The sequence below is a fragment of the Cetorhinus maximus genome, chromosome 3 (genome assembly GCF_964194155.1).
Source record: "Cetorhinus maximus chromosome 3, sCetMax3.hap1.1, whole genome shotgun sequence".
NCBI classification, from domain to species: domain Eukaryota; kingdom Metazoa; phylum Chordata; class Chondrichthyes; order Lamniformes; family Cetorhinidae; genus Cetorhinus; species Cetorhinus maximus.
Genome location: NC_135881.1, coordinates 77,775,124 through 77,798,041, shown reverse-complemented (window position 1 = coordinate 77,798,041; position 22,918 = coordinate 77,775,124). Strand labels below are relative to the sequence as shown.

At 40.9% G+C, this 22,918-nt stretch overlaps 1 protein-coding gene across 1 annotated transcript in view; it reads right to left on the bottom strand.

Annotated features, from left to right (window-relative positions):
- The window catches only part of LOC144678739 (contactin-associated protein-like 2), a 2,328,914-nt gene that overhangs the window by 1,300,132 nt on the left and 1,005,864 nt on the right, over positions 1 to 22,918 (bottom strand). Inside the window, exon 8 of the mRNA XM_078538599.1 lies at positions 16,719 to 16,983. Coding sequence (XP_078394725.1) covers positions 16,719 to 16,983 — 265 coding nt within the window. The remainder of the gene's footprint in view (positions 1 to 16,718; positions 16,984 to 22,918) is intronic.

Sequence of the window (22,918 nt, the reverse complement as noted above, 5' to 3'; positions counted from 1 at the left end):
GGTGCAAATCAAAACCCATTTCTCTCACACCAGTCTTTGAACCATGCATTCATCTCTCTAATCTTTATTTACCCTACACCAATTTGCTTGTGGTTTCAGAGATTATTACCTTTGAGGGTCTGCTTTTAAATTTAGCCCCTAGCTACTCATGATCCCTAAGCAGAAACCCCTCCAACTAGAAGTTCCTCTCCAGCCCCGAGCAGATGTTGCAAACACTGGCACTGGGCAGACAGCGCAGCAGTCTGGACTCCTGCTCTAGGCTGCAGAGAACTGTGTCAATTCCCCTGGGTAAACTACCCCCTACTACCACTATATTCCTATTAACTCCCCCCAGTTGAATGGCTTCCAGTACCATAGTCAGTTCACTCATCCACCCTGCAGTCCCCACTTTTGTCCCCACAAGCTGCAAGAACCTTGAACCTATAGTACAATTGCAAGTACTTAGGCTCCTCCACTTCTACCTTCTTGATCCCCTTATCTGCCTCACTCACAGTCACACCCTCCTGTCCCTGACCACTGACCAAATCATGTCATGAACACTTTAATCACAGAAAATGGACAATGAAACAAGGACTATGGACATTCTTAAAAGTCACTGTCCCTTAAAGGGTTAATGCAGGACTTTGATTGCTATTGCTAGAAAAAAACATCCTTTTACAAGAAAGGAGAGTTAAGCAGTTGCAAAATAAAACTGTAAACATCCTGACCATGGTGGGCTGTGTAAAAATGGGGTCACGTGGGTTTTATGGCACCGAAAAAAAAAACCTGGAACTATGTTTTTAAAAAGTGGGTTTTGGTCTTGCTTTTGAGAAGAGAAGGACCAACTGCTTGAGAAGGAAGACAGCAGCCTTTTTGCAGTCCAGAGCCAGTTGTCAGCCAGAAGTGAATATAAGCTGCTCCTAAGCTGCCACATGCTGGGTTAGAGTACATGTGAGTATTCCTCAAGCCCGCCTACAAAGCAGTGCCAGAGTCACTTCTTATTTCATGGATCAGTGCTGAGTGACCATCCATATAACCAGGACACCATTTCAAAGACTCCCCCATCTATCCTTTGCCTTCCAACCACTGACTTTTAACCTTTGGCAGAATTCCTCCATTTCTATTTTTATTTCACTGTGTGTATGTGTGTGTATTGTCAATGTATCAGTAATTACATCTTCAAGGTCCAATAACAATCTTCTTTTTGACTGGCAATTACATTGTATAGCAATTACATTGTTAAAATAGGTGATGAGCAATTGTTCACCTATAAATGGGTACAGCTGTAACACTCCAGTATGGAAGGGACTCAGAGAGTCTGCTACACTGCAGAGGTGTCTTTGGAATAAATTAGCTTGAGGTAAAAGTCTACGTTTGGACTCATTCTTCCATGACATGCACTTATTGTGAGTAACGTGGAAGTAGAGGATGAACTTTAAGCTTTGGTGATTGATTGCTGCATATGAAGTTTTTTGTCTCAATCCTCTGAAGGAAAAGAAGCATACTGTTGCTGGCAATCTAAATTGCAGAATGATGGAAGGAGAGTATAAAATCTCAAGCTTTGACTATCCACCAATTTTTTCTGAGTCTGAGCCATATCAGCAATGGAAAACTGAAGTTGAGATGTGGACCCGGGTTACTTCAGTACCCCGAAAGAAGCAAGGGATGGCTTTGGCTTTATCATTACCAGCCAAAAGTAAGATTAGGAGTAAAGTATTTTCAGAATGGAACGTGGATGATTTGGATCACTAAGAGGGTTTGGACCTTCTGTTACAGGTTTTAGATAAGTTTTACAAAAAGGATGAATTATTGGAAGCGTATGAAGCATGGTCAACCTTGATAGATTTAAGAAAACAGATGATCAGTCCATGCAAGAGTATATTATGGACTTTGATAAATGTTGTAAGAGATGGAAGAGATTTTGAACTTGAAATCCTGAGGTCTGCATTGGCATTTAAGTCATTTGATTGTGCATGCATCTCTCGTGTTGATAGATTTTTGTATTCATGGGAGTTCAATTCTATGGGAAAGACTCAAACAACTATGCTGTGAAACAAAGGATGGAGGATTCTATGCTGGCCAAATTTTGAGATTGACCAAATATTAGATGAGGATTTCAGTACAAAAGCAGCTTTACTGACAGGCAGTCTGAAAGTGATTCATAGCTTCAGCCAATTTGAGAGCTGAGACAAAAAGTGGGTCTGGGACGGTGACCGTGGGTGTTTAGAATCTGAAAAATGCACAGGGAATGGTTAATTGGTGTGATTCTTAGTATCATTACATGATGAATTGCCCACAGCGAAACAATTGTTTTTGTAGTAACCCATGAGATGGACTCTTCTGAGGCTGAAAATGATGATGGTGACTGCCATGATAGAATTGCGTTGGTCACTGAGATTTCGAATCCAGTGATGAGTATCTTGATGGTCAATTCAATTCATTCAACTGTGCAGTTCTGGACAGAAGGCTTACTTCCACGGTGTGTGGGATGGATTCGCTTAACAGCTACCTGGAGTTTCTTGATAAGCCAGGAAGATCAAGGAGTATGAAAGCTCTACCTGCTTCAGGGTTAGAGATGATAACACACCAACGTCTTCCAAAAGAGTAGTCCTCCTTTGCAGAGTAGTAAGGATCAGTCTGTTGTTAAGTTGATTTGCAATGAAAAAGGCTCAGAATATGCTGGACATAAAGAATGATAGAGTTGTTGTGTTGGGGAAGAATGGGAATCTACATTTTACTCAGTCAGGCCCTTACTGCCTGCACTAAGGAAGCCAAGAATTTCTCATCTAAAAGTTCATGAAGTTTTGTTATCTTCTGGGAATAAGAATTTGGAGGACAAAAAGAAGATTATTTGGAAGCTGAACAGTTTGCACATCCAGCGCCACAAAAACAGGAATCTCTACTACAAGATGCTGGAATGGTTGATAAAGGATACAATGATCTTATTGAGCAAATCACAGCTCTGTGAAATTTGTCTAAAGTATCACAAGACATCGCCACATTCTGTTGTGAGCTTGCCACTAGCCAGGGAATTTAACAAAGCAGTGGTAATAGACTTATAAGGATGAGAAAAGGATAGGGGTATTGTTTTTTTGCTACACTTTATAGATATGGTGACCAGATTTAGCTTATCCACTGTAATACATGGTAAGGACAAATGGACCATTGTCAATAAGGTCATGGAGAAATGGGTGGGAACAGGATTAGGAACACCAGACTGATAATGGTGGGGAATTTGCAAATGAGGAATTTTGAGGCATGTGTGAAAATTTGAACTTCATAGTTATGCACGCTGTGGCGGAGAGCCCGTTCAGTAATGGTCTGTGTGAGAAATCATGCGGTGATAGATGACATGTTACATAAAATATTGGCTGATCAACCAGATTGCAAATTGCAAGTGGCGCTGGCATGGGCAGTGCACGCAAAAAAACTCTTTGTAAATGGTTGTGGGGGGCGGGGGTACAGTCCATACCTGTTAGTGTAAGGAAGAATTCTGAAGTTGCCTTCAGTGTTATCAAATACTCCCCCTGCTCTAGAAGGGACTAGCATTAGCTCCACATTTTCTGCTTATCTGAATGCTTTGCATGCCAATAAATCGGGTTAGATCCTCACAAAAAGAGGATCCTGCATCCGAGGAAGAAACGGACCAATTGAGAAGTTTGACTGAGCAGTTGAACTGGTTGTGCACTCAGACTAGACCTGATGCTAGTTAAGACATGTTGGAACTGAGTAATATGATGAAGCATGCTACAGTTGAGGAAGTTCTGAGAGCAAATAAAACATTAAATAAATTAAAATCAAAGAAATGTACACTCAAGTTTCCAGCCTAGGGTGAACTAGAAGATATGAGGTTGGTCATTTTTGGCGATGTTTTACATGCCAATCTTGCAGATAGATATTCTAGCACAGCAGCGCTTATCAGATTATTGGTGGGAAAGAATGATAAATGTTGCACATTGCCTTCGGAAGCCAATAAAATAAAAAGGGTAGTGAAAAACACCTTAGCTACTGAAACACTGGCCTTAATAGAAGCAATAGATATGGCGGTCTACTTATCCAATATACTAATGGAAATACTACATAAGGGGCAAAGTGAGAAAAGTTTCACCATAGAATACTATGTTCATAACCAGTCTCTTTGGGTTAATGTTCATTCAACAAAAAGTGTAGCTGAAAAAAGATTAAGAATAGACCTGGCAAGCATAAAAGAAATGTTAGCAAGAAAGGTAAGATACGATGGGATGACACGAGTCACCAATTATCAGACTGTTTTATAGAAAGAAATGCCTGCTCCAAGTAATAACTAAATGTATTAGATGTTACAATGATTAAATGGAAAACCAATTTTTTTTTTCTTTGCTTTGCAATTGTATATATGTGGTAAAGGAAATGTGGGATCTATAAGTGTGAAAAATATGCCACTTTATTTCCTTCTGTTTGATTCGAAAAGAATGTTTTTGAATTTTTCAAAAGCTTTAATTTAAAAGAAAAAGGGGGGAATCTATCAATGTATCAGTCAAGGTCCAATTTTCAAGCTTTTGAGGGCAGAATTTCACCCTTGGGCAGGCTTGGCTGGGGTGGGTGGCCTACGATCAAGGCCAGAAGGCAATTTCATGCTGGTGAGCTAATTAAGACCTGTCCAGCATGAAACGCGAGTGGAGGCACTCAGCACTGCCTGTGCGGGCGGAGGTGGGAGTGCGAGCCAGGCGAGCGCGACCTTCACGCATGCATAGAGCTGCCTCAGGGAGATGAAGTGTTGTATAAAGAAAATAAACATGTAATGAAACATGTCCCCTCATGTGGCACTCTGTCACATGAGCAGGAACATGTTATTAATTCAGTTTTAAAATTTTTATTTTATTTTTATTTGCTTTAGGAAACCTCATCCTGCCCATGGATGAGGTTTCCTAAAAAGTGCAAAGGCCGCTTGGCATTTGATAATTTAATGGCTTTAACAGGCCTTTTAATTGTCGGCGGGCACACTGCCAACTCCGGCACGCACCTGCTGAACGAAATATCATGCAACTGCACGGTGATGTCGGGATGCTCGCCTGACATCAACGTGCGTCACTTTGCGCTCCAGCAGGTCAGATGCGCGCCCGACCGCCAAGCTAAAAATTTTATCCCATGTTTTAGGGAATACCTGTTTGTTTTATCAGTTACGGAACTTTTGTTTTGGAATGTGTTATTTGCAATTTTTGATTTTATAAAATAAAATTAACAATCTTCTTGCTGACTGGCAATTTCATTGTATAGCAATTATATTGTTAAGACAACTGCATTGTTAGAACATGGCGATGTGTATTGGTTCAGCTATAAATGGGTACAGCTGTAATACTCCAGTATGGAAGGGACTGGGAGAGTCAGCTACACTGCAGAGCTGTCTTGAGAATAAACCAGCTTGATGTAAAAGACGACCTTTGGACTCATTCTTCCATGACAATCATTTATTGTGAGTAACGTACATGTGTGTACGCATGTGCGTGGAACAAGTAATTGATATAATTTTATATTCCATACGGCACGTTGATAAGCTTTGCTTTTCTATTTGATAAGACTGCTTTTATAATAAACTAATAAGTTTGTTTATTGAAAGAAGCCTGGTCAAAGTCTATTTTATTCTGCGTAACAGTAATGAAGGTCCATCTTGATGAGTCAATTGAACATTTAAACTAATGTAACAACCTGTGGAATAATAGGGCTAGATCAACTGCACACTCCTCCCATCCCAGTCATAACAATCAGAAGACCCTAACCTAAGGGTGTGACCACCTCCTGGAAGAAACTGTCCAGGTGCTTTCCCTTTCCCTGGTGCATCGCAATGCCTGCAGCTCGGCTTTCAGCTCAATAACTCTGAATCGAAGCTCCCCGTGCCGCTGACACTTAATACAGAATTGTTTACCCTGGATCACACTGGTGCCCAGGAGTGCCCACATTTTGCAGTCACAACACATCACCTGCCCTGCCATATTTATTGTGTATTAATTAATTATTATTTTCTTAATCAATTTATAATTAATAAACTTTACTACTCCCAATGAGTTTTCCTACTGCTAGTAAACCTTACTAATACTAATAAAAGCTTACAATTACCACTAAATTACCTGAGTTTTGAAATATAAATGAACAAAATATTCACTAGCCAATCACTTACCTGCTTAAGATAAAAGCAAAAAACTGTGGATGCTGTAAATCCAAAACAAAAATAAAAATACCTGGAAAAACTCAGTAGATCGGAAAGCATTGGCGGAGAGGAATACAGTTAACGTTTCGAGTCCGAATGACCCTTAAACAAAACTTACCTGCTTCCCTCTTCCCTCACTCACTAAATTCCCAAGTTCACACTTTGTGACTAACTGCTCTCCATGATTAGTTGCTGTCTTTGTGCTTGCTTTGTGTGCTTAGCAAGACGACCTCTATTTATACTACCTGAAATTTTACAGAGATGAATCAGCACCGCTGACAAGAGAACTTGGTCCAAACTAACTCCCAATTAACTAACTGTAGCTGACTCTTCTATAGGGAGCTTGTTTATTGCTGACTAAGACTAAAAGAAACTTAACTTCAACAGTAAATTGTAGTTAAATTCTAAATGTAAACTAGACTAGATATTAGAAAGAGTTTAACCCTTAAAATTCCCTCACTCCCATTGAAGGAAGGGTTGAGAACCAAGGACACCTATTTAAGGTAAATGACACAAGAACAAATGGTGACATGAGGATCTGAAATGCACTGCATGAGTCTCGTGGAGGCTGATTCAATTGTGGCTTTCAAAACAGAATTGGATAAGCCCCCAAAAGTGGAAAAAATTAATCACAGGGTTATGGGAAAGGGATGGGGAGTGGGACTGGCTGAGTTGCTGTTGCAGAGAGCTGGCATAGGCATGACAGACTGAATGGGTACAGCACAGAAGGAGGCCAATGTATGATTTTATAAATACAGACTACTATATTTATTTCCCTCCACTCAACCTGTTCTAGTTGCATGATTTACTTATTTCCAGTAATTCTCTACTTCCAAGTAGCCCATAAAAACAGCACCTTTACACTTCAATCATTTCGGTCCAAATCACTATAAACTCTTAACAGTATTCATGATATGTTAAATGGTATAACATTTCGGTTATTACAAAGCAACAAATTGTTTGTCTCACACTGAACAATGCAACGCCCGATCCATAAGTATATATGTCATATATTCTGTTACAACTGCAGCCGATGTTATCTGCTGAGCAAACCAAATCACAGAGGGAAACTTGTCTTACTGAACATAACTTTTTTTTTCGTATTTTGAAAATGAGGAGAAAACTATTGATCCCAGAAGCATAGGATCCCAGTAACATTTTTCAGATTTTAAAATTAAAAGATTTATTAACAAGAAGAAAGAACAACTTAAACACAAGTGTAAAATTGCACAGTTGAAGCAGCCTTACTAAACATCCCCCAGAGAACCCATTTGGTCAGAATACACTAGTAAACTATTTGGCAACAGGTCCCTTATTGACTTTTAACCATAACAATCCAGTAATGTTACCCAAGCCAAAAACTGCTGCTACTTCAGTAAATTATACCACACAACATCTCATTCTTTTCCACTCTGCTGTGTAAATCTGAAGGAAGTTCAGAAACAGACATCTTTCTGAAAACAAAGACTTTTCTGGCTTGAAACTGGCTGGCTGCTTTAAATTCACAACTTTTCTCAGCACAGAGCTCGGCTCAGGACATCTCCCTCACACAGCCACCTCAACTCAACTACACATCTTTTCTTAAATATATATTTTCCAATTTTATCCTAGACTCCATTGTCCTAAGCACATTTTTGAATTCAACTTTTCCAAAATATAAACACCTTTCATGTCTCCCTATTGCCTCCACTTTTGCATCAAATAAAATTGAATAATCTTCCCTTGTTTACTTATGAAACCTTTGTAAGTTGTAAAAGTCCCTTAAATTCCCTGTGAAATTTAACAGCTGAACAGTCAAGTCCTTACATATCACCTAATGTAAGTCCAACTTCACTATAGCCTCTAATTACAAATGCATGAATCGAGCTCCTATACCTTTCATCTCTCAGTTCCCATAGACCAGTTGTCTCCATGAACCTTCTCCCATTTTAATTAACTATAGACATATACACGCAAAGCCTTCTTTACAGAATACCACCATATTCCCAAAAATAATAAAATAATAAAATCCATCTTCATGATTCATATAGTTCAAAATGTTCTCAGAGCATCTACATTCTGCTCCTATTTTTCATACCTTGCAATGGTTTTACCCGGAGCCAGATTTTCAGCTCAGAGGCAGGAATCAGGAGGTAGAACTAAATCCACCTGTTTCCGACACCAGGCTGCTGGAAACAACATTTTCCTAGTGGAAGGCCCAACTTTATGGCAGAGTTGAGAGGCAGGAACCAACTTGAGAGAGGCCCATCAAAATTGATGCCTACTCAAAATTTGGCCCTTTTGTGGAGTTATCCACCTGCCTCTACCTCCTTCCTTACTGACCTTCCTCAACACTAAATTGCCTGTAACCCTTAAGCCCTTCAAACTCATCTCACCTCTGGAGTTCAGCTCTTGTGCCCATGTTTGACCCAAGGCTATAATGAGGTCAGGAGCCAAGTGATTCTGGCAGAACCCAAACTGAGCATAGTGAGCAGGTTATTGCACCATTTGTGACTCCTCAGATACTGAAACAGTCCATGTCCAAATGCAACTAGACCTGGACAATATCCAGGTTTGTGCTGACAAGTAGCAAGTAGCTTTCTCGCCACATAAGTACCTGGCAATGGCCATCTCCAACAAGAGAGAATCTAAACATCTCCCTTGACATTAAATGACATTCCCATTGCTGAATCCCCCAGTATCAACATCCTGGGGGTTACCATTGACTAAAAACTGAACTGGACTAGCCATATAAATACTGTGGCTACAAGGGCAGGTCAGACGCTAGGAATCCTGCAGCATGTAACTCACCTCCTTACTCCCCAGAACCTGTCCACCATCTACAAGGCACAAGTCAGGAGTGTAGAATACTCCCTAATTGCCTAGATGAGGGCAGCTCTTATAATATTCAAGAAGCTTGACACCGTCCAGGACAAAGCGGCCCGGTTGACTGGCACCGCATCCACAAACACTCCCTCCACCATCAACGCACAGTGGTAGCAGTGTTTACTATCTACAAGATGCAATCCAGGATCTCAGCAAGGCTCCTTCGACAGCGCCTTCAAAACCCATAACCGCTACCATCTGGAAGGACAAGGGCAGCTGATAAATGGGAACATCACCACCTGGATGTTCCCCTCCAAGCCACTCACCATCCTGACTTGGAAATACATCACCATTCCTTCACCGTTGTTGGGTCAAAATCCTGGAACTCTCTCCCTAACAGCACCTTGGGTATACCTACACCATGCCGAATGCAGCAGTTCAAGAAGGCAGCTCACCGCCACCTTTTCAAGGTTGGGTGGGCAATAAATGCTGGCCTAGCTAGCAACACCCACATCTCAAAAGTGAATTTAAAAAAACTTGGAGGTTTCAAGCTGGCAGGCTGTAATTAGTGGAATATTGCAAGGATCAGTGCAGGGGCCCCCGCTATTTATAATCTGCCTTAATGACTTAGAGATTAAGAGACACAGGGCAGAATTGTCCCAGACTTGCGCAAAGTGTGATAGCGGGCGGGATAAAGGATGTCCCCAAACCTGCATGGCATGTGCTTGAGTATTTCCTTCAGTCAGTTTGTGCTGCCTTTCCCCCACCTCCCACCTTTGTCTGACACTGGAGACCTTGCTCCGGAACTGCACTAAGACCTGCGAAGGATGTAAGAGTCATGGATGCTCCCTGGGAATCTGCACAGACCTGTAGGATGCGTTGGTGGTGGTGTGGTGCATTTCTTTTTCTTACTTTTCCTTTCTGTTTCTTTTTTTCCATTCTCAATGAAATATATTTTCCCTCCGTTTATTTCTCTTTCTGTACATGATTTCATGTAATTCACCCCCTTTAATCACCCTCCTTCTCAGTCCTTGCACTGTTAATTTAACAATCCTTCAATCTGATTTTCAGGAGGTACCCAGTTGTTTGCTGGGTTCACTCAGGTCTAAGAATGCACTGCTTCCCTGGTTGCCCTATTTTCAACTGACACATTCAACAATTTTGTGGGCAAAAGTTTTTTGAGCTGAAGGGTGCAGAGGCGATGGAGTAAAATTGGCCCATATTCCACTCAATGGAAGAGTCATATCTACATGGAAATTGTTTTTTAATATTGCTAAATAAGGAAAAAATAAAAACATAAATGACGCGAACCAGTGACTTAATTTTTTTAATAAAGTGGAGCCCTTATAACTCATGGAATTAGTCAAGCAAAATCTATGGCATCTTCCCAATTATATTTTCAATGTTGTAACGCTATATACCGTGCGTGTCTTGATCAGTTAAAGCTCCATCATCAACGGTTTGAAATCTAAGAATTTTCCTTAAAGAATATTTTCTTGAGAAAAGCCTAAACCATATTTTTTTTAAAAAGGGAGCGTTTTGATCTAGTGTCCCCAATTTAAAATTAAATCAGTTAAAATTTGCTTTAGTTAATTCACGAACAGCTAAGAGATATTGAACATAAGAACATAAGAAATTGGAGCAGCAGTGGGCCATATGGCCCCTCGAGCTTGCACTGGTATTCAATAAGATCATGGCTGATTGAATAATTCAATAAGATCATGGTGATAAATCATAAATGATTCAATAAAATCATGGCCTGTCCTACCCCCATATGTTTTGATTCACTTTTGGTTCCATATTGCTATGTGGAGGGAGTTCCTCTTCTTAGTGATTCAGAAACTGAGGTAATTCCTTAGATCGCCATGAGGAAGAAGGCTGGAATTTCAGCAACAGTTGACAGAAAACCTCAAGAAATGGTTGATGACTTGTTTGCTGCCATAAGCTTTATTTTTATCATCATAGTTTTCAGCTAAGACAAAGGTACAGTTGACATTTTCCTCCTCACTGAGCAACTTTTAAACACGTTAACTCTTTTTATTGTAATTTTTATTCCAGCAAACAGGAAATGAACCATGTACTGATATGGTTCCCCTTTGATACTATAAATGGACTTTCAGATAATCATTCCATGATTCAATATAACTGGAAAGGGAAAAGATTGTTCCTTTCTCCAGGGACTCATACTGCCACACAGATCTTGGAGACAAGATCAGTTTTCTTCCTGTGGATAGTGGAGATGCTTTGATCAGGTAATGGCCTATTTCTCATTTAGATCCCCAGATATATTGGAATTCTTAAATTAGAAACTGCTAGTGCATAGAAAAAATGTCTCGCATGGTTTAGAATTCATCTTGTGTAAACTGGTAATTTTTTTTACCACAAAACCTGCATCATTCCTCTCAGCCTTTGTTCGAAAGTAATTGGATAGTTTTGCTGAGTTCCGCCTGACCTCCTCCTTGAGGATAAGCTGGTCTTTAGTCACACGCTTGAGGGTGCACTTTCTGACTTTTATGAAATTTTCTCACTTCATATAGTTTTCTTGTACGAAACATTTACATGAGGCTAACAGCTCTCAAAAATGGTAACAGCAATATCAGTTTCTGTCTTTAAAGACTGTATGGCCTCTTGTTCTGGTAGTTGATGTAAACTACAATTGGTTGTACTTTACTTTTAAAAATACTGAATTAATAAAATAAATGCAGTTAATATTACAGCCCAAATCTTCTGGTCAGCGTCAGAGAGGGTACATCCAACACTGACTGTGCTTTAATCTGCCCACTTACCATTTTATGCTGGAGCCTTTGCACATTCTTATATCGGCTCCAACAGGAATGCAGGGACAAACAGGTTCAGGAGGCAAATTGTCAGATGTAATTACAATCCAGCTATGCCCTTTTTTCTCATCATGAACTGAAGACACGTATGTCCCTTAATGTCTGTCTTCAGTTCATTGACTTACATTGTTTTAAAACAAGCTGTCAACCCTGACACTACACATTCTCCCCTCACTGATGGTACTCACCCCTCTTCCACCCAACCCAACAATGTTCACTCCCACTCTCAACCTCAACAGTGTTCATACCCCTCTCTCATCCCTGAACTGCTCGAACCCCTCCTTCACACCTGACAATGTGCACTGCTCCTCTCACCCCTGATGGCTTTCAACCCCTCTCACCCAACGAAAATGCTCAAACCCTCCCTACCACCCTGACACTGCTGACCCTTCTGACATCAGCTGGACAGGAGGCATGGATTTCAGAAGGCAAGTCAAGTGAAGGGGTGCAGGAGGGGGCGAGCACCATGGGGGGGGCGGTGCGAGGGAGGGGGATGAGCACTGTCTGGGGCATGGGACGCAGTGAGCACCTCCGGGAGGTGGGGATGCAGGAGGAGGGTGAGCACTGTAGCTCTGTCCCAGGGGTGGAGGGGGGTGAACTGACGGTCGGCGAGGGGGGAGGGGGGGGAGGGGTGGTGGAGGGTTGGGTGTGTGAACATTTCTGGGTCTGGGGGTGAGGTGAATGTTGTTGGAAGGGAGATGCAGAACACGCAAGGGCGGCTGAATCAGTTGGACAACCCATTTCAGTCAGTTTCCTGGCTCCATGTGACATTGTAGCCCATCTTCCTTGTCTCACACCTGCACCCCAAATGCCTTGGTAAACATGTAGTGGGGGAATCCCACTTACTGGACCGGACATGTAAGGTGACCTGACCCATACAGTAACTTTGCAGGAGACCTGGGCAATGCTATTTCAGATGAGCACCCAGTTGGCCCTCTGAAAGTTTTGCACACTAACTGGGGTGGGAGTGGGAGTGGGGGTGAAGATTGTTGGGAGGGAGGTGAACATTGCTGAGGGAGTTGGGGGGGGGTGGTGTGGGTTGGGGGAGGGGGTGAAGATTGTCAGGAGGTTGGTGAACATTGCCAGGACAGGAAGTGAACATTGCAGTATGTGCTGGAATGCTTTGACGCTCCAACTGATTTACCTAGCGATTCGCTGGTTTTATACCTGCTATGAAAAGTTCTTAGTAAATCTGTGTAAAAACCAGGGTAAGTATTGTGCAAACAGCCTAAGTCTCCGCGGTTCTGGCCATCTGATCTCACTGTCGTTGGAGCTATGGAGCAATGTGGGCAGGAGAAAATGGCAATCAGAAGTTTAAACTTCCAAGTAAATACTGTGGATGTGCAGACATCGGGACTTCCTTAGGGTCCTGACACACATCAGTAACGTAAGTTGAATTGGAGGCCTCTTCCCATGTCGGAAGATTTGGGCCTACATGTCTTCGTGAAGACACTGAAAAGTAATCTGTCTCATTAATGACCTATCTTACTGATGTCATGACGGTGAATGATGCCAGATTGATAAATGAATGGCCTTTTCTCATTTATGATTTATTATTGTATTTCCTTTTCAAAAAAACTTCTTTACATTTTTCATCTAATATCAACATAAAAGCTGATCACTCCAAAGCAACTCTTATAGGGTCAACTATATATCCATTAACTCAATGCCAACAACTTGCATTGGTTATTATCTCAGGCAACTCCTCCTGCATCAGTGTGAATTATTTCATAAGATAAGTACAGAAGAAGTTCATTTGTCAATCCACCTATCTGGCAAAATTTTAACATCTTCCCATTGCAACATCCACTTGTTTCTCAAATGATTCCAGGCTTTTCCCCTCCACAACTATATCTGATAGGTTATTGTACACCAATAACATTTTCTTTGAAAAAGAAGTTCTTTTTATCAGCCTTAAAATTACATCTTAATAGTTTAAACTGTCCCTTCTACACCAGCAATGTCATTTAAAGAGCAATATTCTAGCTTACTTTTTTATATGGCCAGGATTTTCAGCCCCACCGCAGCGTGTCACCCCCACAGTGGATGTGGCAAGCCTTTTAAATCTTCATTCAATTCAGCGGGACCGTAATATCCCACCGGGCGGGAGGGACCGTAAAATCTTTGCCTATATATTTACCAATTTATATACTACAGTATTTATAAGGTCAACTCTCAGATGATTCTTTTGCAGGCTAAAATCCTCCAGCTTCTCTATTCTTTTGTCATAACTCAGACCTGGGGATCAGCCTGGTGACTCTTCTCTGCATTGTCTCCAGTGTTTGATTAGCTCTCTTGTTTCTTGGGTGACCAAAACTAGATGCAATAGTCAAGTTGCACCATAGATTTTAATTATTACCACCTCTGACTTATATTCTACTGTTTTGGTTTTGGATGTCAACAGGTTATTGAGGCTTTGTTGATTGTTACTTCACCCTGGTTGAACACCTTCTGCAAGAAGTCTATGAAGACTCCTGCATCTTCATTTTTAGGTATTTCAACACCATTCATGAAGTAGGCGTGTTATTCTTAAGTGTGATATTTTACATTCATCTCCATTAAGTTTCATTTGTTATTATTCTGTCCACTTGACTCAAGCTCCAAAATAGACACTTGAACACATGGGCCTGAATCTTCTGGTCGGCATGCGGGGGTGGGCCCCACTTGCCGACATGTAAAATGACGCATGGTGATGTCAGACGTGCATCCCGACGTCACCGCGCGTCATTCTGATCTTCAGGTCGGCAGGCGCACAGAGTTGACTGCGTGCCCGCCGAACTGTCAAAGGCCTGTTAAGGCCATTTAAAAACCAATTGAAATCATTAACAGGGCTGCCCATCCAACCTTAAGGTTGGTGGGCAGGCGAAGAGCCCAGGCAGCCTTCACATTTCTCATGAAACCTCATCCACGGGCGGGGTGAGGTTTCATGAAGGCTTTATAAGTTAAATAAAATTTTTTAGTGAAATACATAAACATGTCCCAACTCATGTGACACTGTCACATCAGGGGACATGTCTGAGTAATTTTTAAAATTCTTTATTTCTATTTTTCATAATGAAATTAATCTCTCTGAGGCAGCTCCATGCCTCAGGGAGATTTCAGCACTCTTTCGTATGCATGTGCGAAACAGCGCCGGCCCCAAATCTCCCTCCTACCCCCGTCCACACAGGGAACGCTGAGCGCTTCTGGATGTGCGTCACGCTGGGCGAGCCGTAATTGGCCCGCCCACATAAAATGGCAGCGCGCAGCCGACCGCAGGTGGCGATCGGCTGCGCACCTGCCCGTGCCCGCTCCCGCCCAACCTGCACGACAGGGAGAAAATTCTCCCCATAATCTATGCTGTCAGTTCAGTGCACTACTCAGGGAGTACTGCACTGTTGTGAGTGCCATTTTTAAAAATCAGACATTAACGCATGGTGCTCTTTGCTCTGTTAGATACAAAAGATCACATGGCAATATTCAAAGAGGACCAGGGTAATATGCATGTGAACAAAGTTCCTGTTACACTCAAGATAAAGCTACCACAACACAACAGCAGAATGTCTTAAGCAACTCAGGGCCCAAAATCTTATTTCTGTATAAACATTGTATTACAGTTAGAAAAAAGTTTTGATTAACTCCAATAGCCTTCTGATTTATTCCATTTATTTCTTTCTAGGGTTTAATATTTAAATAGGAAGTGCTGATTACATCATCTGGGAACTAATTTCAAGGAATCTCTGATTCCGACAGTACAATGGAGCTGGATTAACATACTTCAATTGATCATGGGAACTCCCTAGATTAATAACTATATTTCTGTCAATGTTAATTCAGCTCCTCGTATCCTCTGGTTCAGCAACTCTTCTCAATAAGCTCCCCAATGAAGATTAACAAGTCATACTTTAATTCTAAAAAAAAAGCACATGAGGATATTGTATTTTTCACCACTGAATTTTGTGATGCATACCCATAATAACGGCTACTCATTTCTTGACTAACTTTTAAAGCTATTTTTTATTTTGCTTTAGAGGAGGATTTCTCCATTAGCTTGGTGTCAGGCACACACTCAAACCCATCACCAAGTTTAAGAGTCTCCAGAACAAGCAACTGAACAACCCTCATATACAAAATTTCTGTTTGCACAGTATGATGAGCAAGTGTGCACTGCACAGAGAAACGTTCCATTTACTATAAACCGGAGGGTTTAAGCAAAGGATGACAAAGCTAAGGCTCAGGGATTCTAATTGTACACTCGGGTGCAGCTAGTTGAAAGCTACAGGAAGCACTGATAAGCTTCCTTGCCCTTGTCCAGAATATCAGCCAGTCTCAAAGGATAAGTATACAGTAATTTGGCAGTGGAAATGGTACATAAGCAAAATATTACTGAGAGAAATAATCTATGACATAAGTGAACAAGATAGTTTTTTATGACAATCAGTAGTTTAAAGTCACCATTACCGATATCCAGATTTATTTAAATAGCTGAATTGAAATTCCTCAGCTGCCGTTGTGTAATTTGAACTCATGTCTCCGAAACAATAGTTTAGTCTTCTGGGTTACTAGTCCAGTAACATAATCACTATACTCCTGCACCCAGTTTAAATGCAGGAGGCTAATGACTTGATCATAACAAAGTGGGGAGAAGTTGAATTAACATCAGTAGGTACAGTTACTAATCCAGGTAGTTTTTTAGGAGTCATGGAACTTCAGCTGTGCACGATACTCCTAAAGTAATTCCCTAACATTTTCACTTGTGAAGTGTACAAATCAGCAGAAACATAAAAATGGAATATTAAAATTAATCAGAATTCTTTATTTTTTTTAAGGAGGTCGCATCAGTGATTCTCATACTTCATTTCATTTTCAATATTTGCAACTTTATCCAAAGCAGAGTTGAAGATTTCAACTGTTTGTATTTGTTTGACACATACCTGCAGACATCTCAATGCTGTTCATCTTTGTCTGGTTGATGCTAATGTTAATGCTGACTTTTCCATCACTGAGGTCAATTTCCACCATTCCATAGCCTGGGGCAAATTTGCTGAATAAGAGTAGACTGTTGGGGTTCCATGTACGAAACATAAAGCTGACTGAAAACAAATCCTGGTTCATGTGTCCAGGCAGCAGCAAGTAACTGCTACTATTAAAAAACACAGGAACGGCACGAGATTCCACACAAGAGAAACTCAGATTACCCTGAAAGTAAAAACAAGGAATAAGCATTAATACTTCAAATATAGCTGGCAGTCCTCTACACAAAACATTTTTTTCACAAATGGTGCCAAGACCGTCCCACTTTACATCGATTATTCACTTCCCTTCTGTTGTGTCAGCTGTGGCCCAGTTTGTAGGACTCTCTCTCAAGGTTGTAGGTTCAAACCCCCGTCAAGGACTTGAGCACAAATTTGAACCTGATGCTTTAGTGCAGTACTGTGGGTGTGCAGTAACGTTGGAGGTGCCATCTTTCAGATGGGGTTTTTTGAGGCCCTGTTTGCCTTTTTAGAGGACAGAAAAGATCCCAGACAACTAATTCAAAGACGAGCAGGGGAATTCCCTCCAGTATTCTGGCCAACCTTGTTATGTGCAAATAGGTTGCCTTGTTTCCTACATTATAACAATGACTACACTTCAAAATTACTTAATTGGCTGCAAAGCACTTTGGGATGTTTTAAGGTTGTGAAAGGTGCTACATAAATTTTCATTCTTCAGATAAATATTCTCATTAAGACACCAAGCAGTAGGCTCTGAATACTTAGTGTAGCACTGCTGAGGCTAACTGTAGCAAACAAACTGCTGATTGATCAGCTAACTCAACATAAATGAGGCCTTGAACCTTGTTTAAGTTGTAGACTGCAGTGTCCTTAATCACTAGCTCAGTGGGAGAACTAAGATAAAACCAAAAACTGCAGTCGCTGGAAATCCAAAACAAAAACAAAAATACCTGGAAAAACTCAGCAGGTCTGGCAGCATCTGTGGAGAGGAACACAGTTAATGTTTCGAGTCCGCATAACTCTTCAACAGAACTAAGGAAAAATAGAAAAGGGGTGAAATATAAGCTGGTTTAAGGGGGGGGTGGGACAAGTAGAGCTGGATAGAGGGCCAGTGATAGGTGGAGATAACCAAAAGATGTCACAGACAAAAGGGCAAAGAGGTGTTGAAGGTGGTGATATTATCTAAAGGAATGTGCTAATTAAGGGTAGAAAGCAGGACGAGCAAGGTACAGATAGCCCTAGTGGGGGTGGGGTGGGGTGAGGAGAGGGAAACATCTGCCCCTTCACTTCCCCTCTCCTCACCGTCCAAGGGCCCAAACACTCATTTCAAGTGAAGCAGCATTTCACTTGCACCTCCCTCCACTTAGTCTACTGCATTCGTTGCTCACAATGCGGTTTCCTCTACATTGGAAAGACCAAACGCAGACTGGGTGACTGCTTTGCAGAACACCTTCGGTCTGTCCACAAGCATTACCTAGACCTCCCTGTCGCTTGCCATTTCAACACTCCACCCTGCTCTCATGCCCACATGTCCGTCCTTGGCTTGCTGCATTGTTCCAGTGAAGCTCAACGCAAACTGGAGGAACAGCACCTCATCTTCTGACTAGGTACTTTACAGCCTTCCAGACTGAATATTGAGTTCAACAATTTTAGATCATGAACTCTCTCCTCCATCCCCACCCCACCCGATTTTCCCCCTCCTTTTTGTTTTTTCCAATAATTTATATAGATTTTTCTTTTCCCACCTATTTCTATTATTTTTAAATGTATTTCCATCCATTGTTTTATCTCTACCTTTTAGCCTATTTTGATTCCTTCCCCCCACCCCACCCCCACTAGGGCTACCTGTACCTTGCTCGTCCTGCTTTCTACCCTTAATTAGCACATTCCTTAGATAATATCACCACCTTCAACACCTCTTTGTCCTTTTGTCTGTGATATCTTTTGGTTATCTCCACCTATCACTGGCCCTCTATCCAGCTCTACTTGTCCCACCCCCCCTTAAACCAGCTTATATTTCACCCCTTTTCTATTTTTCCTTAGTTCTGTTGAAGAGTCATGCGGACTCGAAATGTTTACTGTGCTCCTCCCCACAGATGCTGCCAGACCTGCTGAGATTTTCCAGGTATTTTTATTTTTGCAGTGGGAGAACTATATGAGAGTACTTATGTTACACCTTATTTCCAAGGTTATGAATTTAGTCAATGACAGCTGTTTTGGGGATGTTAAAGCTTGTTTCAGGTTGTGGGGGAAGCACAATTACTTTGCCTTTCTCTTGGCAGAGAAATATCTTCTCAGGCTATCCTGTCTTCCCAGTCTGTGCTGCCTTATTTTAGCCAAGCTACAAACTACACAGGCCTATTCCTGGCATATGAGACCAATTTATTTTCTTCACAGGGATGCAGGCCAACACCTTCTGCTATCTTAGCTTTATGTCACTATCAGCACCTTAACACTACCATTAACACTGCCTTTGTCCTGTGTCCATGACATCTTTGTCAAATTTCTTCTTAGCTCCCACCTATCCCTGAACTTTTATTTTGCTCCACCTGCTCCAGCCCTCTTAAACGGTATAAAATCCACCACATTCCTACTTCCCTTTAGCTCTGAAGGAGAGTCATGCGGACTTGAAACATTGGCTCTGTTTCTCTCTCCACAGATGCCATCAGACCTGCTGAGTTTTTCTGTTTTTATTGCAGATTAATTCTGCTGTTCTGCACTGTTTGCTTGCTATTATATTTTCCTTTGAGAAGTATCAGTGTTGACTAGCCTGATATCTCTTTCTATTGCTATTATCACTTGAGTGCCACCTTGTCATTAATTCTGTACACATTCACATCCCTGCTGATACTGCATCATGCATAAAATTACATTTGCTGTCATCTGCAAATTTTGAAATAGTACTTCCAATTCACAAGTCCAAATCATTTACGGAAATGGGGAACAACAATGGTCTCAGAACTATGGAATACCACTTCCATCTTCTGCCAGTCTGAATAACTATCTTACTCTCACCTACACTCTGTTTTTTTGCTTTTTAACCATTTTACTATAAGTTCTGGCACTTGTCCCCTGACTCTGCATATTTTGACTTTAAGTCATGAGGTTGTGACTCTTGAATCTTGAATTGTAGGCTTTTTAAAGTTCATATATATCACATCCACTGCATTACTCTAGTATACTCTTTCTGTTACTTCTTAAAAGAATTCAAGAAGGTTGGACAAACATGACCTTCCCTTCTGAAATCTATGCTGCCTATTCTTTGTTCTATTTTTTTATTGTATTTTCATGCTCGAGATGTTTTGCTCCTACCTCGTTACCTGTGCGTCCCTTAATGGCTCTATCTCTAATCTTCATTTTCCTTGTTATTTAACTGTCTATAGAATCGTTAAAATATTACATTCTTTTTGTCATAAATCATTGTAAAAGACAAGGATAACAAAGTCATTTAAGTTATAGTTTAAAAGTTGCATAGTGTTTGTGTAATGCTACTTCAGATACTGTAACAAATAATTTGCACCAAAGATTTGCACACTAAAAAAATCACTAAGAAATATTATTGCCCAATGAAAAAATACTTATTATTCACAGAATCACAGAATTGCTACAGCACAGAAGGGCACCATTTGGCCTGTTGTGACTACGCTGGTTCTCCATTGTCTCTTGTGCTCTGTATCCTAAGGGTGTGTAGGATTTCGTAAGTGATTCTAAATGTTGCTGATGGGGATGAAACCAAATAATTTTAAGCTGGTGTAGGCCTAGCCTTGGACCGCTGTGAGGTCCAGGCGTTGTACTGTCCTTCCACACCTTTGGTAAACACAAACTTTTACTCATCACCAAAACAGAAATCAGACATTGTCTCAGCATCACTAACTGAGCTGCATGAGACGGCAGATGTATATGATGACAACATAAATCAAACTGACCTTCAGCAAAATATAGTTGAAATGTCTAATTGCACACATGAGCAAGATCTACAGAATAATCCAGGAATTGGATTTCAATACTTATGTTTTGCACAACAACAAAATGCTGACGCTCCAGGCATTTAAATGGAGTAGATGCAAATCAACAAGAAAATGATTTTTCACAGCTTGTACTTTATGGAAAACAATCTGTTGTTGATGTCTTTCTGTGCTTCCTTGTTGACCTGATTAGTAATGATTACTGACTGAAGACAGTTCCAGCTGTTCATTTTAAAATGCCACTTGTATCAGCAGTATGGATATCCCATTGTTTTGCTATAATAGCTGACTGAAGGGTATGTTTACAAGGCTGATTTTTTTTTTAACTGCTGGTAGAGCTATTCCATAGCAATGATTATTGAGAACAGAAGTTATAACATCTTCCACCAATGGTTAGAGGAGTAACTGACAGTTAGACCAGACTAAAAATCTATTGTTATAATGATATTCTTATTGCCCGAGGAAAAGAGTTCACAATCACTGCAGAAAGGAGCTATGTGATGCATTAAACCATCTGCCTTTGTGCAGTGTTTGAAAGGATGTCATAGGTAAAGTGGATTCGGCATTAGGGGATGAACCAGCAACAAACTATATTGTGTTAGAGATCAATTTATATTAGAGAAGATTGCAGTGAGTGGATTGTGTATTGTTCATATCCTGGGGCTAGATAGATTTACCAACTGATGATAGCTATCAATTTAATATGAGAGCAATAGCAATATTACTGATAAGAGGTCACTGCTAAACTTTTACTTGTTGCAAATGACTTGTCTTTATCCATATAATAAAAATATATAGGGTAGCCATTTTACAGATTTTCCCAAATACAAGCCACAGTGTTAACTTAGAAGTTAACTATAGTCTGATTCATGAATCAGTATTTCAACCATGTTCTCTTTGAGTTGCCAAGTGTATGTACACGAATCAATAGCGGTACTTCCCTGTAACTATCTGCAAGATAGTCTTATTGATTTGTAGCAACAGAGATATCTGTAGCAACATATCAAACTGATAGCAGTTTAAAGTTAACAATAAAGAACTTGCATTTATATAGCATCTTTAATGGCTTGAGGGCATTGTGATGACCTTTGACCCCAAAGCAGTACAGTAAGGAAAATTTGTACTTCTTGAAAATGTCTGTGGAAACGAACTGTTTTTAAGAATGTTTGAAAAGGAGTTTTAAGAGATTGCATCAATTGTAAAGGGATCAATTGTAATTTTCTTGAATAATATATACTGCTTCAAGTGACCGTTGAACTGACAGCAGTACTAACAAGGAGGCGGTTAAGATACAAAAAATCCATGTGACCTGACATAAAGTGGAGCTGCAGAAAAAGGAGATCCGCAGACAAAGGAGAGCTGCAGCAGAGGGGAGAACAACAAAAGGCACATTTACCAGGAGCTGGTGTATATAATACACTTAAACAGGACAGAAAGCCGAAGACAGGGATGGAGAAATAATTATGAATTGGTCAATTTTACTGCTGCTGCTTCAGTTCTGCTGAAGCCAACCAGACTGTTTAATGTGGTTTGTTAAAGGGATTGGGTAATGGAGTCTTTGAGGAATCTGTACCATTAAGACTGCGTAAACCTAGAAGAATGAGAAGTGACCTTATTGAAACATATAAGATTCTTAGGGGGCTTGACAGGGTGAGAGGTTGTTTTCCCTTGTGGGAGAGTCTAGGACCAGAGGGCATAATCTCAGAGTAAGGGGTCACCCATTTAAAACAGAGATGAGAAGGAATTTCTTCTCTCAAAGGGTAGTTAATCTGTGGAATTCTTGACCACAGAGGGCTGTAGAGGCTGGGTCGTTAAGTATATTCAAGGCTGAGGTAGACAGATTTTTAATCAGTAAGGGAATCAAAGGTTATAGGGAAAAAGCAGGAAAGTGGAGTTGAGGATTATCAGATTAGCCATGAATGGTGGAGCAGACTTGATGGGTCAAATGGCCTACCTCTGCTCCTACGTCTTATGGTCTTATAGCTAAGGAGGTTCTGCAGGAGTGTGCCTTTCAGGTGTCCGGTGTCTCCAGTACCTCAGACAGAATACAGCTGATAATGAACGTGACTCAAGGGCCGAATCAACTGAGTAATTAAGTGACAGGTCGTATGAACCAGAGGCTGAGTCAGAGAACTTTGGTGTCACACGTCTGTGGGGAGTGATGTGGGTGTTTAT